Here is a 14,089-nt window from a genome sequence, read left to right on the forward strand (position 1 = left end):
CATTAATTAATTTTTTTTTGTATAACAAAAACAAAATTTAGTACATTTGTACCAATGATGGAACGCTTTTTAAGCTGATTAAATTTTTATGATCAATTTTTTGGAATTTGGTCTGTTAATATGGATAATTTAGGTTAGATTGAACGATTTATATTTTATGTACAGGCGTACAGGTGTTGAAAATTGGAAGTTCCGATTATGGAATACTTATTTGAATGAATAAAATAATAATTCTCTTGACTTATCATAATAATTTAAATATTAATTGTAAAGTATTAAATACAAAAAACAAATTGTAGTTAAGTAGATAATTATAAAATCACTTTTTCTGGTGTAAGTAAGAATAATGCAGAAATACTGAAAATATTTGAGGTTATGTTTGCTAAAATGTACTTAAACATTTCTTATTAAATTAAATACCTAGAGTAGAGGGGGGTAATGTAGTGCACTGGCTTTACTGACTAAACGAATGAATTGAATTACTTGCCGTTGGTATGGTAGGGTTAAGGTATCAAATTATAGTAATGTATATCATTTTGGCTTTATTGTGCTTCTTCTAAAAGAAGTTGTGGCGTCACTTCAAAAACACTAGATTTCGAAACCATATTTCCGTTTTTTTAGTGACTTGAAGAAAATGTAAGGCTCGTTAAAAAAGTATCAGGTAAGTGCTTTTTCCATGTAAAATTTACTTCTGAACACAAATTTAGTATTGTTTTGACGTTTAATTTTGTTTTTATTGAGATATTGAAGTAAACGTGAAAAAAGTGCTTGGGGGCATTGTAGTGCATGGGGTTGGGGACAATGTAGTGCAAATATACAGAGTACCGTAAATATGTAAATTTATGTAAATATTTAACCATGTTTGCTTTTTGCAAATTTTTGCAGTTTTCTTTCAGTTTTATCTAACACAGGACCAAAGAAATCTCTAGTTTGTAGTGCTGTCCACGAGATGAGATGATATCATGCAAAGTCTAGATCTCGTCTCGGTTTTTACATGAGAAGTCTCTTCTCGTGGGCATCATTACTAGTTTATAGTTTTTTTAAGTTTCTTATGTTTCTAATATTATATTTAATAAAATAAAATCGTTTATAATATATTCTCTGCTTTTTATTTCACTAATAAAGTGGTGCACTACATTGCCCCACAAATTTTAGAATGTCGAAAAAAAGTGCCTTCAGTTTTTTTGATATAGAAAAGCTCCAGCTACATCTACAAAAAAATAATGTATACCATAAATGTAGCATAAATGAAGCATTGTCTTTCCAACGAGTCCTTATTGATCAAAATTGGTTGAAAATTGCGACCACAGGAGTCTTCGAAAGAAAAGTGCACTACATTACCCCCTTCTACTCCACTATACAGAAATTATAATTCTTATTAAAATAGTAAAATTTATTTAAATAACTAGAATTTTCTTATCACCAAATTTAATTACACTTATTTTAATTTTTATAATTGTGTTTCATAATAGTGACAAAATTATGAAATTGTTCCAAATTTGGTGGCTTTACCTTACAGTTAAAAAACAATATAATGTGATTAATTTTACCAGATGGAGTGTTTGATATTAACAAATTAGTACAGTCAATCTCAACATTTTTTGATGTTTCATTAACTTCGTTATTATCAACGACAAGAGAATCAGGAGCATTTTTTAAGTCTAACGATTTTCTACACGAAGAGCATAGATAATCAGACTTTCTTAAATTATGCACATTTTGATGATTAGTTGAAGCAGGTCTCAATCCATTTTTCACATTGTGCTTTTCTAAATTTAACGGATTGCAGCAATAATTGTAATTACCAAAACTTTCCATGGCACCAAACTATGACACTACAACAACATATGAAATTGTTTACAGATCTAATGTTATTTAAATCATGGTAAAGGCCTTCTACCTTACCGACAGTGGATATGGGATAAACTCATTCATATGATTTTTCATTTTTGACTAATGCAAAATATTGATTTTTTGTTAAAAAATATTATTATTAGTTACTCAATATTTTGTAGTATTCAAAAATAAAAAAATTATATAATTACTTCAACCAATATCTATTGTCGGTAATGTATAAGGCAAGATATTACCAACAGTACCCGTTTTCACTGCGCATATCAAAATTGAAAAATTTTAAATAAATAGATCCCATCGTTAGTCCACGATCGGACAGGGCTTAAAAGTTGTTAATTTATAGCTAGTTTCTTACAAAAAATTTTGAAAAAAATCGATTGATACAAACATTGTTCAAAATAAAATTTTATTTAAAAAATTTAAAAATTGTATCGAAAATTAAAAAAAAATTGTATATTTTTATTAAATACTACGTCTGAAAACAAAAATTTTCATTATAATAACGTCCAATTTGGTCAATTTTTGTCCGAGTTATGAGAGTTTGAAAAAAAAATTACGAAATTTTTCAAAAATTTGTATCTGTTAAATCGCTTTATAAAAAAATTTGAAAAAAATCATAAGAGCTCATTTCAACAAGCACTAAAAGAAAAAAAATATTTGAAAAAATTTGAGATGCAAGAGCAAAATAATTTCCGATTAGGGGTGGAATGCCCCATATATATCTAATTTTTATAAATAAAAATTAGCTAATTCTGCCAACTTGCAGATTTAGGCAGTAGCGTGATCCGAGTTTAGTGACTTGGATGCACCACTCCTTATATTGATAAATTTAGTTGATTTTGATATTTTCTAACTATTTCTCAAAAGGGTTAATAAACTGTTTGTCAAAGAAAAGGGAATTCCTCAAGAAATAGATTTCTGTCTAGTTGAAGTACATTAGATTAAAATATTCAAAAAGAAGAATGTCCATTTTGTGAAATTACAAAAAGGTTGTTTTTGTGTAAATGCTTAAAATGTGTTTACAAAATCGTATGTTGTGTGTGAATGATGTAATTTTAGATTTTTTTAGTATTATAAATTAATTGTTTACAATTTAAAAGTTACGGAGTTCGGCCATAACACCCGGATTTGGTTCATTTTTCCAATCTCCGCGACACATAATGAATGCATTATTTGTTAATACATTTTGTAATTCGAAAGCATTTTTTCATGTTTTCTTTCAGGCAACGAGATATAATTATACTGCGGAAGAGAAATTTGCTCTGATTGAAGTGATTGCCATGATAAAAGGACTTCAAGTATTAATGGCGAGAATGGAAACCGTTTTTGTCGATGCTATTCGACGAAATATTTATGCTGAACTCCAGGATTTTGTTCAACTCATTTTAAGAGAACCACTTAGAAAAGCAATTAAAAATAAAAAAGATCTTATTAGAAGGTTTGAAAACATTTTATTTTTACTATGTTAATTTTCGTGCGAAACCGAGTTAATATCTTTTATGCAACTCAGGCGTATTATGGTCACTTTATCTAACTGTACAGGTGCATACTAAGTTCTCCCTTATAACCCATCGGTCAATAAAGTGCTCATTATTGCCCTAGAGCAATAAAGTGTACTTTATTGACCGCTTGCAGGTCACACAGTACCCATTATTACCCTAGGTTTTTTTTATTTAATTTTATATTTATCTTGTAAATTAAGTTTTTAGTTTTATTTTTAAATTAAATAAAAATTTGTCTCTATAATTTTTCACTTTTGTAAAATACCATTTTTTTAGTATTATTGTTTCCGTGAGAGAAACTTGCGCGGACTGGCATTTTGGTGTCGAGCCACTTAGTGATCCTGCTTTAAAGGGAAAAAAGGATCCTGATAATGGATTTGGAATTAAAGTTCCAAGGAGGAATGTCGGTTAGTTTTATTTTCTCTTCAAAATCTTTTAAATATTTCTTTTTCTCGTTTGTTATACATTCAATAAATTTGTCTATCGGACATTAAAAATTTACTAATAATTATCATTATATCTTTTTAGGACCAAGTTCAACTCAGCTTTATATGGTACGAACAATGTTAGAATCTCTGATTGCTGACAAAAGTGGAGGAAAACGAACATTGAGAAAAGATATAGATGGCCAATATCTTATGCAAATTGACCAATTTCATAAAACTAGTTTCTACTGGAGTTATTTGCTTAATTTTAGTGGTTAGTAACAGAATTCTAAAGTAATATTAAAAGTGTCAAAATTTTATTTACAATTACATTTAACAATTGAATTATTTTTATAGAATCTCTGCAGAACTGTTGTGATCTTTCTCAACTGTGGTATCGAGAATTTTATCTTGAAATGACAATGGGGCGAAAAATTCAGGTGAGTAAATTTATTCAATTATTCAGGCACCCTATTAAAAAATGTCGATTTTGGGACATAAATTTTATCCGATTACAAGTTTTAAAATTTAAAACCGTTGTTTCCTGTAAAATTTTAAAAACAAAAAATTCGCTGGTTCCCGGACTTATTACATACACCGTTTTGTTTAATGCTATTTATTTCCTGACTGCGCGATGAGATAAATATAAAATCTTTTAATTTCTCATCCCAAATATGATTTTAATTAAAAAATTTTTTCATCTTTTTAACTTCCTGGAAGAAGCAGAGATGTGGATTTGCATTAAAATTTAGTTAAAAGATCTTTTCCCTAATTCTTGAAAAATATGATCAAGTTACAAGTAATCTATCCTCAAATTATTATAAATTTTTCTCATTGTAAATTGATTATTGATTGCTAAAAAAATTAGTAAAATAAACATGTCTATTATGAATTTATCGATTAATGTATGTTAATTGATAGCTATTATTATTCTATTATTCAAAATAGAAAAATTTTTCCCTGTGAAATTTATGTCTCTTACTTTCATAAAGTACCTCATAGAATAACTACAAGTACAATACCGGTCAAAATTGAGAGACCACCCATTTTCAGGCGAATGAAAAACGTTTTAAACAAGATTTATTGAAACTAAAATTTTTTCTGCTCATTTTTTGATAGATGATAAAATTTTCGAAAGAATGAGATATTTGAGAAGTCGTTTGGCCAATAATTCATTTAAATATTTTTTAACCCTCCGTCACACACCTAGGGAGGGAATCCCTCTACACTGAGAGACCTTTGGGTCAGCAGCAGACTTTCGATAGGCTGCTACTGACCATTTTGGAGGAACGCTACAGGACTATACTTTTGGGTTGCTGCGGTAAAATCTTGGGCGCGTGACAGTCCCAAAGTTGTTCAGCTGCAAACCAAAGGCGGCATTCCCACTACTTCGGTGAGCTGCTCACCAACATTTGGGACTGTCACGCGCCCAAGATTTTACCGCAGCGCACCAAAACCATAGTGGAGCTGCTGTCATATACGTTGTTCCGCTACAGTCCCAAAGGTCTCTCCAAGAAGACTAGATACAGGAGGTAAAACTTCGGTAGTGGGGGTATGGCAATGCTGAGTCGCTCAGCTGGTTTATGTTTAGGCGTTTACTTTCAAAAAAAGTTTTCGCCGCAATAGACCACTTGGACTTCTGCGCATCTAAACACGTAAACACGGGAAAATATATTCTATACAAATACAATATGAAATATAAGTGTTTATATTTTCAAACATCTTTTAGTTATTAAAAAAAAGTTTTAAAAACAAAAAAATGTGTAAACTTTAGCACGAAGTGTATTAAAAGTTAACAAAAAGTAATAGTCATAATGTTGTGTTTATCTTTTTTCTTGTTACAACTTTTCACACAGCACGTTTTCGGAATTTTTAACTATTTGAATAACACTTAATTTAATAATCACTCACATTATTTCTATATATCCGTTATGACACACATTGTCAATTGTGTCTCGATTGCACTTTAAAGTTAACCTCAAATTAAAATCATATCATACACGCATGTAAAACATACGGTATACAAGAATTTAAATGTGTGAGTGATGTACAGAAGCACCGCGCTGGCGACTTTTCGAAACGAAAAACGCCTGGTTAAAGAAAGGCTCTTGACTCATCCCCACTACCGAAGTTTCACCTCCTGTCTCTAGCCTTCTTGGGTCTCTCAGTATACAGTTTCAGTATTTTTTAAATAACTTTTGTTTTCCTCATTGCAAAATAAAATCAGTTTCTATACCTTTCGACGGTTTACTCCTCAACACATTTCTAAAAAAACATTTAGTTTAAACATAATTAATATTTCATTATGAAGCTTAAAAGCCAGAAAAAACTCGAAAAGTGAGGTTATGTTAAATAAAAAAATCAAGTTTTTAAAACATTTTTTGTTCCACTGTTGGTTAATGACAAAATTATATATTATAATTAAAATAAATTATTTAATGATTTTTTTGCTTACTTGTTAATGTTACATTATTTTTACATGTAAAGTAGAAATTTCTTCGAAGATGTGCATTCGTGTAATTAATTTTTATTTTTGAGACCGAAAATTAATTTTATTAATTTTATAATTTAGAATAATTTACTACATATTTGTAAGTTTGTGTTAAAATTAAATTTTTGTTGATTCCTTCGTTTATATTGTAATGTCGCTTATTTTACAATGTGGTGAGGGATTCCCTCTAAACGTGTGTAATGGTGTAATTTTTTCAAAGGTGTGTGACGGAGGGTTAAAAATCGTCATTTTCAATGTTTTACAAAAATTTGAATAACTTCTAAAATAATGAACGCTTTTTAATGATCTTAGGCTTATTTTAAAGGTTATTTGTTACACTATAAGAATTACTTATAGGCTTTAACGTGTAATTTTTTTCTTAGAAAATGCAGGCCGTCAAACTTGGACCAAAAAAATTTCGAACATTCTTATTAACAGAAAAATAATTTTCAAAATTCAAAAGTATTTTTTTTATTAAATCATAAAATACTCGTTTTATATATAAAAGTTTATGGTAGAATCATATTAGATTTTATATTTATTCAAATTTTAATATTTTTAGATTCGAATAATAACAGACCCACAAAAAAAAATTTTTTTTTCCGACGACCTAGACTAGTCATTTCTTACGTATTTTAGGTCGCGAAAACCGAATCCGGTGTCAGAATTGCCAAGTTGGTTCGTTTTTTTCTTTCTAACCTCAAAAAACTTACTTTTTTGGTATATTTTTTGAGAAATTGAAACAACGTGAGCTAGTTTTGAAATTATAACCGTGTATTACAATTTAGAAGTTAAATTTACATACCAATTAAATAGATTCTTTAAATTCAAAATGACGGCCCGATATGGCGGATATTTAAAAAATTGATCCGATTCGCTTGAAATTTAGTACTTCAGGTTTTTTTGGGTCGCGGATTACAAATCTGGTGTAAGTTTTTAAAAATTAAAAATGGCGGATCCAATATGGCGGACCAAAAACTTAAATTTCATCAGATTCACCTGCAATCTGGTACTCGGGGGTTTTTGGGGTCGCTGATTGTAAATATAAAGTCAGATTTTTGAAATTTATAACAGAAGACCTTACTATGGTAGATGGAACTTTTTAAAATTGATAGGATTAGCTCAAAATTTGACACGCAAGAGTTTTTCTGGTCAAGGATTACGAATATTCGTTATTTGAAAATTCCGACGTCGTAAACTACGTTGTACATGACGCCGTAAACGACATCGTATCGACGTCATATATCACGTAGTATACGACGTCGGAAACGAAAGCGGAAATTGGGATAGTGAATGACGTAGTATACGATTTCGTAAACTACGTAGTAAACGGCGTAGCAAACGACGTCGTTTACGGTGTGGCGAAAATGATTATTTTAATATTATTTAATAAATACGTGAAAAAAGCAGTTATTATATAGAATAAAAATTATTTTAATTAAAATAAAATCATACATCATTTCAAAAAGGTCGAATTCCTAATTGACAATAAATAAGACGTTGTTTTCATATTCAAATTATTTTTTATTAATATAATATAAAATATCTTTTTTAACATTATGTAACTCATAACAATTTTAAAAAATCTAACATAAGTGAGATAATAAATACAATTACTTAAAATATGGAGTGTAACAATTATTTCACTTAAACATTTAAAGCACTTTTCAGATAAGTGCGCACTAATGTCGTTTTTAACTTAATACAAATTTAAAAGTTATTGTAAAATATAACCTATGTCATGTAAATAACAAAGATCTAGTAATAAGTAAAAATATCTGAAGTGAGATGAATTTAAATTAAGATAATAAATAAAATCACTCATATTTATAAAAGGATAATAATTTAACTTACAAAGTTTTGAGCATTGCTTACAGCATTACGTACCAACGGTCGTTTTTAACTTATTACAAATTCAAAAGTTTTTAAAAATTTTAGAAAAAGTCAGGTAAAGTAATAAAATTCTTGTAAGTAATAATTTTTGAACTAAAATCAATTTCCATTTTAAAAATTTGGAACATTTCTCAGAAAAATGCACTAACAGACTTTTAGTAATTAATAATGGTATAGATTTGGCACAGCGCAAATATACTAAGTACCATTTCACCCATATGAAAACAAACTTTGGAAATGTCCATGGTTTGTACTACTGATTGTTCCCTAGAGATTTCAACAATCTTTTTCAACATGCTACATGCTTCATCATAAGCGTTTGTTGTAGTTAATTGTTCAATAACAGTGAATTCTAATTGATTTACTGAATAACTATTTATTTGAATCAAATACAAATTATTCAAATCAAATAAATGGAGTATTTTAAACTAATAAATAATTATTTCAATCAATTATAAAAATTATTCAACTCAAATAAATATTTACTAGACCTAAGTATTTTGTTTTATCGTATCAAATAAATAGTTATTTGTATCAAATACAAATTATTCAAATCAAATAAATGTAATATTTCAAGCTAGTAAATAATTATTTGAATCAATTATAAAAATTATTTCATTCTATATTTAATACAAAAATTTTTTTTTTAAATATTTAGTATTTTTTTTTAATTTATTAATATATTATTATATTATATTTATATATTATATTATATATATTAACTGATTGTTTAACAGACTTTTAACATTATTTACAAACATGTTCACACAGTTTTTATTCACAACACAACACACAATTTTATTATTTTATATAACGCTTAAAAGGCTTAAAATGAAAAATATTCGCTCGCATGTGGGATCGAACTCACCGTCCCCCCACCCCTAACGCATACCGAAAGTCTTAAGCGCACGTATTTAAACCGCTTGGCTACAGAAGGCTGGAAGGCATCACGCCTAATCTACTATATCAATGCCAGTGCCGTATATTCTGTATCCAAATAACACATTTTTATTTGTCGAAATATTTTTTATTTGTCTTCATAAAATAGGGTATTAGTATTAACTAATTCATTATTCGTATATTTAATAATTTAGTTAATTAGAATCGATAAAATAAATTTACCTATTGGGTTAAATATTTTTTATTTATATTTAATAAATGAAATATTTAAGTGAAATAAATAAATGAACAGTTTCAAGTAATTCATTATTTTCGTTTCAAATAATTATTTAATTGATTGAAATATTTTTTTATTTGTCTTGATAAAATAGTGTATTAGCTTTGAATAACGAATTATTCGGATTGAATAATTAAGTTTATAATAATCAATAAAATAAATTTATTGTGTCAAATAATTTTTATTTGCATCAAATATACGAAGTATTTGAGTGAAATAAATAAAAGAATACTGCCGTCCAGTTTAAAAAAGGCACTATCTACATATTTTACGAAAAATGAGTTCTTTATACCGTTGGATTCGTAATGAAAAGACGAATCTAATAGTCGTGTTCGTAATTGAAAATTATAATTATATTAGAAGATAATTAGCTGTTAATTAAACTATCTACAGAGATTTTCGAGAAATATTTTTTAAAGTATCACTATCTGTAGAAGGAGACGACCTAACTACAAAATTTTCAGGATTTTCAACCCATTTGACCCCTGAAATCCTGATTCACGAGCATGTACATAGGTTAATCAATAAACTGATTTCAAAAGTCACAAAAGTAGAGAACTATGTACATATTGACGTTTTTCGTACATATTTTTCTCGAACTTTGGTTAACTTTCCGCGAGAGAGAGCACTATCTACAAGTTTAATTATGCAAATAAAATAAAAATAATAAAATAATTTGCAAATAAAGCTTTTATTTTGTATTAACACATATATTTAATGCAAATTAAAAAACAATTTTAATTATTTTTTTTGTAAAGTTAACATTTAATTTAATAAAACTTTAATGCAGAACATAATAATCAAATAAAATAAAGTTGTAAAGTTAAATAAAATTTATGTATTGAAAGGCTGATAGTAAAAATGGTTTAAAATAATAACGGGAGCAAAAGTGGAATAAGTGACTTAGAAGCAAAAACAGATTAAAATGATTGTGTAATTTCTTGATAAATTAATTATAATAATTACAAAATATGAATTCAAATAAAATAAGTTTTTTTATTATTGACAATATTTTTTAAGCATTAATATAATTAATTTATCAAGAAATTACATAATCATTTTAACCCGTTTTTTCTCTCAAGTCACTTATTCTACTTTTGCTCCCATTATTATTTATTATAAACCATTTTTACTATCAGCCCCTCTATTGTTCGTGATTTTTCGTTCGGTATTTTCAAAATTAAAAAATATAATATAATAATAAATAAAATAAAATATAAAATAATAATGAAAATATAACAGAAATAAAGGATTGTGTTAGAAAATAATGTAGATAGTGACGCTTTAAACAGGAAAGTGGACGGACAAAGCAATTTTAAACGTAGGTACTATCTACCACATAGTGCACTTTTCATGTATTCTCCATAATTTTCGAATAAAAAATGTGCACTATCTACAGTTTTATTAATAAATTAAAATTAATAATTTTTTTTGCACCAATAAAAAGAGCGTGTCCGAATTAGTGAAGAACATAAGTTTGTTTACAAAATTTTTAATTTTATTAAGATATCTAGATGCAAACGCGTTTCCTTCAATATCTCCGATTGAGCTAAAATGTAGATAGTGTCTTTTTTAAAAAGGACGGCAGAATAGTTTCAAGTAACTCATTATTTGTATTACACAAATTCATTTATTCAATTTAATTAATTATTTAATTGAATCAAATACGATTTATTTGGTTCAAATAAGTGTGATTCAAATAATTCAAGTTATTTTAATCAAATAAATATTTTTTTGATCCAACTAAAAAGTATTTGAATCAAATAAATATTTTTCAAATAATTTGAATTATTTGAATTAAATAAATTTTTTTTTCAGTGTATATTTATTAACTTGTTATACTTGTTCTTCTAAAGGATTTTCATGAGTTACATAATGTTATAAAAGATATTTTATATTATATTAATAAAAAATAATTTGAATATGAAAACAACGTCTTATTTATTGTCAATTAGGAATTCGACCTTTTTGAAATGATGTATGATTTTATTTTAATTAAAATAATTTTTATTCTATATAATAACTGCTTTTTTCACGTATTTATTAAATAATATTAAAATAATCATTTTCGCCACACCGTAAACGACGTCGTTTGCTACGCCGTTTACTACGTAGTTTACGAAATCGTATACTACGTCATTCACTATCCCAATTTCCGCTTTCGTTTCCGACGTCGTATACTACGTGATATATGACGTCGATACGATGTCGTTTACGGCGTCATGTACAACGTAGTTTACGACGTCGGAATTTTCAATGTGATTATGCTATGATCCAATGTATGATATCATACATTGGATCATAGCATAATCACATTACAAATTCACCTTTTCTCATAGGTATTGAAAAAATGACTCATCTTATGTATTTGACATTTAAAATATATCTTTGACATTCCTTCTGTAACCAGGGTACCTCCACGTGGTGACGGTGGGCAACGGATTTGTTTTCTTCATCAGGAAAACAGTTCTGGCTAAAATCCTGGGTTAAATACCTGATGCCGTCATGGTAGAAGGTAGGGGAGACCGTGGCTAAACCGGACGGATTTGGTCTTTGACCAGAAAACTTATTGAAAAAAATATTTTTTGCTTAAGAGTGCGTTCACAGGTTATTTACATTATTTGAAATTCTTCATCGTTTCGGAAATATTTGACTTGTCCGGTTTAGCCCCAGTCTCCCTTACTAACAAACTTTATTACGATGCAGGGTCTCGGTAGCCCAGTATCGGCGACTGGTCAGGATGGGAAAGCGGGTCCGCAGCCATCGTCATCATGCAACCGTAGTTCTGTAGTAGTGGACAACTTGGCTACTACAGAATCTAATGTTACAAGGAAACTTCGGAAACATTTTAAATGTTAAATATATAAGATTAGTCATTTTTTCAATACCTATGAGACAAGGGGAATTTGTAATGTGATTATGCTATGATCCAATGTATGATTCGTAATCCATGACTAGAAAAACTCTTGCGTGTCAAATTTTGAGCTTATCCTATCAATTTTAAAAAGTTCCATCTACCATAGTAGGTCTTCTGTTATAAATTTCGAAAATCTGACTTTATATTTACAATCAGCGACCCCAAAAACCCCCGAGTATCAGATTGCAGGTGAATCTGATGAAATTTAAGTTTTTGGTCCGCCATTTTTAGTTTTTAAAAACTTACACTAGATTCGTAATCAACGACCCAAAAACCGTCAAGTACTGAATTTCAAGCGAATCGGATCAATTTTTAAAATATCCGCCATTTTGAGTCCGCCATTTTGAATTTAAAGAATCTATTTAATTGGTATGTAAATTTAACTTCTAAATTGTAATACAAGGTTATAATTTCAAAACTAGCTCACGTTGTTTCATTTTCTCACAAAATGTACCAAAAAAGTAAGTTTTTTGAGGTTAGAAAGAAAAAACGAACCAACTTGGCAATTCTGACACTGGATTCGGTTTTAGCGACCCAAAATACGTAGAAAATGACTAGTCTAGGTTGTCGGACAAAAAAAAATTTTTTTGTGGTGCTGTTCTTTTATTATAATGCAAAATTGGGAATGCGCAAGAGTATTTAAAATTAAAAAAGACTTTAATTCAGTATTTATAAGTAATATTGTGTTTTTAATAGTATGTTTTTAAAAAACCAATAATTAATTTATTGCGTTACTTGAATGCCTTCGAATCTTTTCTTCTTCTATTCTTTCTGTATGAATTTATTAGATTTAGTAATTGTACTCAACTTTTCTATGACTGCTTTTGTGAATAGAAATGCCAAGTGCGGCACCAGCACAATGAAGAATGCAGCGACTTGATCACCATGGAAAAACGCATTCAGGTACTTTAATGACTAACATCATCTGATTATTATTTATATGTGACGCTCCGCTGTGAAAGGCTCAGTGTACTGTGCATGAAGGCTGAGCCTAATGTTATTTGGAAGATAGGTCCCTTTTACTGTGGAGCGTCACATCTCTTTTCTCTAATTGATCTTCTTTACACATTTAAACAATTAAGTCTCAATTAAAGAGATTTATCCTTCATTTAACATATTTTATAAGTAACTACACTGAAAAACTGTTGGCAGAACTGTTCGTTCAATGCGCCGAAGTGCTGTGTTAAAAGGAAATACACAGCTTACTTTATTTTTGGGAGAGTAGTTCTCCCTTTTGATTGAGCTGCAGAATTATCTGCCAAGCAGCCGCTAACTCAACGCCATTGGTAGTCAAGTAGGAGAGCACCTCTCCTTCTTTTGATAGAGCTATGAGTTCAAACGTCGAGTAGCGCTGACAGAATCAATAGCGTAACTATTCTATCAACAGTTTTTCAGTGTAGACCAAGAGTGTAAGAAATGCAAATGTACGTTTCTCATTTCTACACTTAAGAACTACTTGCAAAAAGTCGCCATCTTGTTCAAATCGCACTACAGGTCTTAATTTTAAATCAAATTAAACCACTTTTTAACAGTTTCTGGCCATATGTTTAAACCAACGTTATAGAATCAGTACAGTCGGGTTGCCACACAGTTTGGACTGATCACTTTTAAACGCTTCACTTCAAATTAAAATGTTTCTGTAAAAATAGATGTAAAAGTTATCAAACTAGGATCATTTTAAAGTTCAATAACTTTAGAGCCAAAAGGCAAGATATAACCAATTTAATAACGTAAATTATGCAAAAAGTTCCGCCAAGTAAAAGTTTTTGTAATTGTCCAAAAAATTAGTGAAATAAAAGTTTACCAAGTAATATTTATAACTAAAGTTTT

The 14,089-nt window shown here is 28.7% G+C and overlaps 1 protein-coding gene across 2 annotated transcripts in view; it reads left to right on the forward strand.

The window, feature by feature from the left end:
- Positions 1-14,089, forward strand: part of LOC122501110 (cytoplasmic FMR1-interacting protein) — an 85,336-nt gene that overhangs the window by 48,230 nt on the left and 23,017 nt on the right. For both annotated transcript variants that reach the window (XM_043610382.1, XM_043610383.1), the window contains exons 8-12: positions 3,078-3,292; positions 3,633-3,763; positions 3,885-4,055; positions 4,139-4,221; positions 13,094-13,162. In XM_043610382.1, coding sequence (XP_043466317.1) covers positions 3,078-3,292; positions 3,633-3,763; positions 3,885-4,055; positions 4,139-4,221; positions 13,094-13,162 — 669 coding nt within the window. The remainder of the gene's footprint in view (positions 1-3,077; positions 3,293-3,632; positions 3,764-3,884; positions 4,056-4,138; positions 4,222-13,093; positions 13,163-14,089) is intronic.

The sequence above is a fragment of the Leptopilina heterotoma genome, unplaced genomic scaffold (assembly GCF_015476425.1).
Source record: "Leptopilina heterotoma isolate Lh14 unplaced genomic scaffold, ASM1547642v1 Lhet_201, whole genome shotgun sequence".
Lineage (NCBI taxonomy): Eukaryota > Metazoa > Arthropoda > Insecta > Hymenoptera > Figitidae > Leptopilina > Leptopilina heterotoma.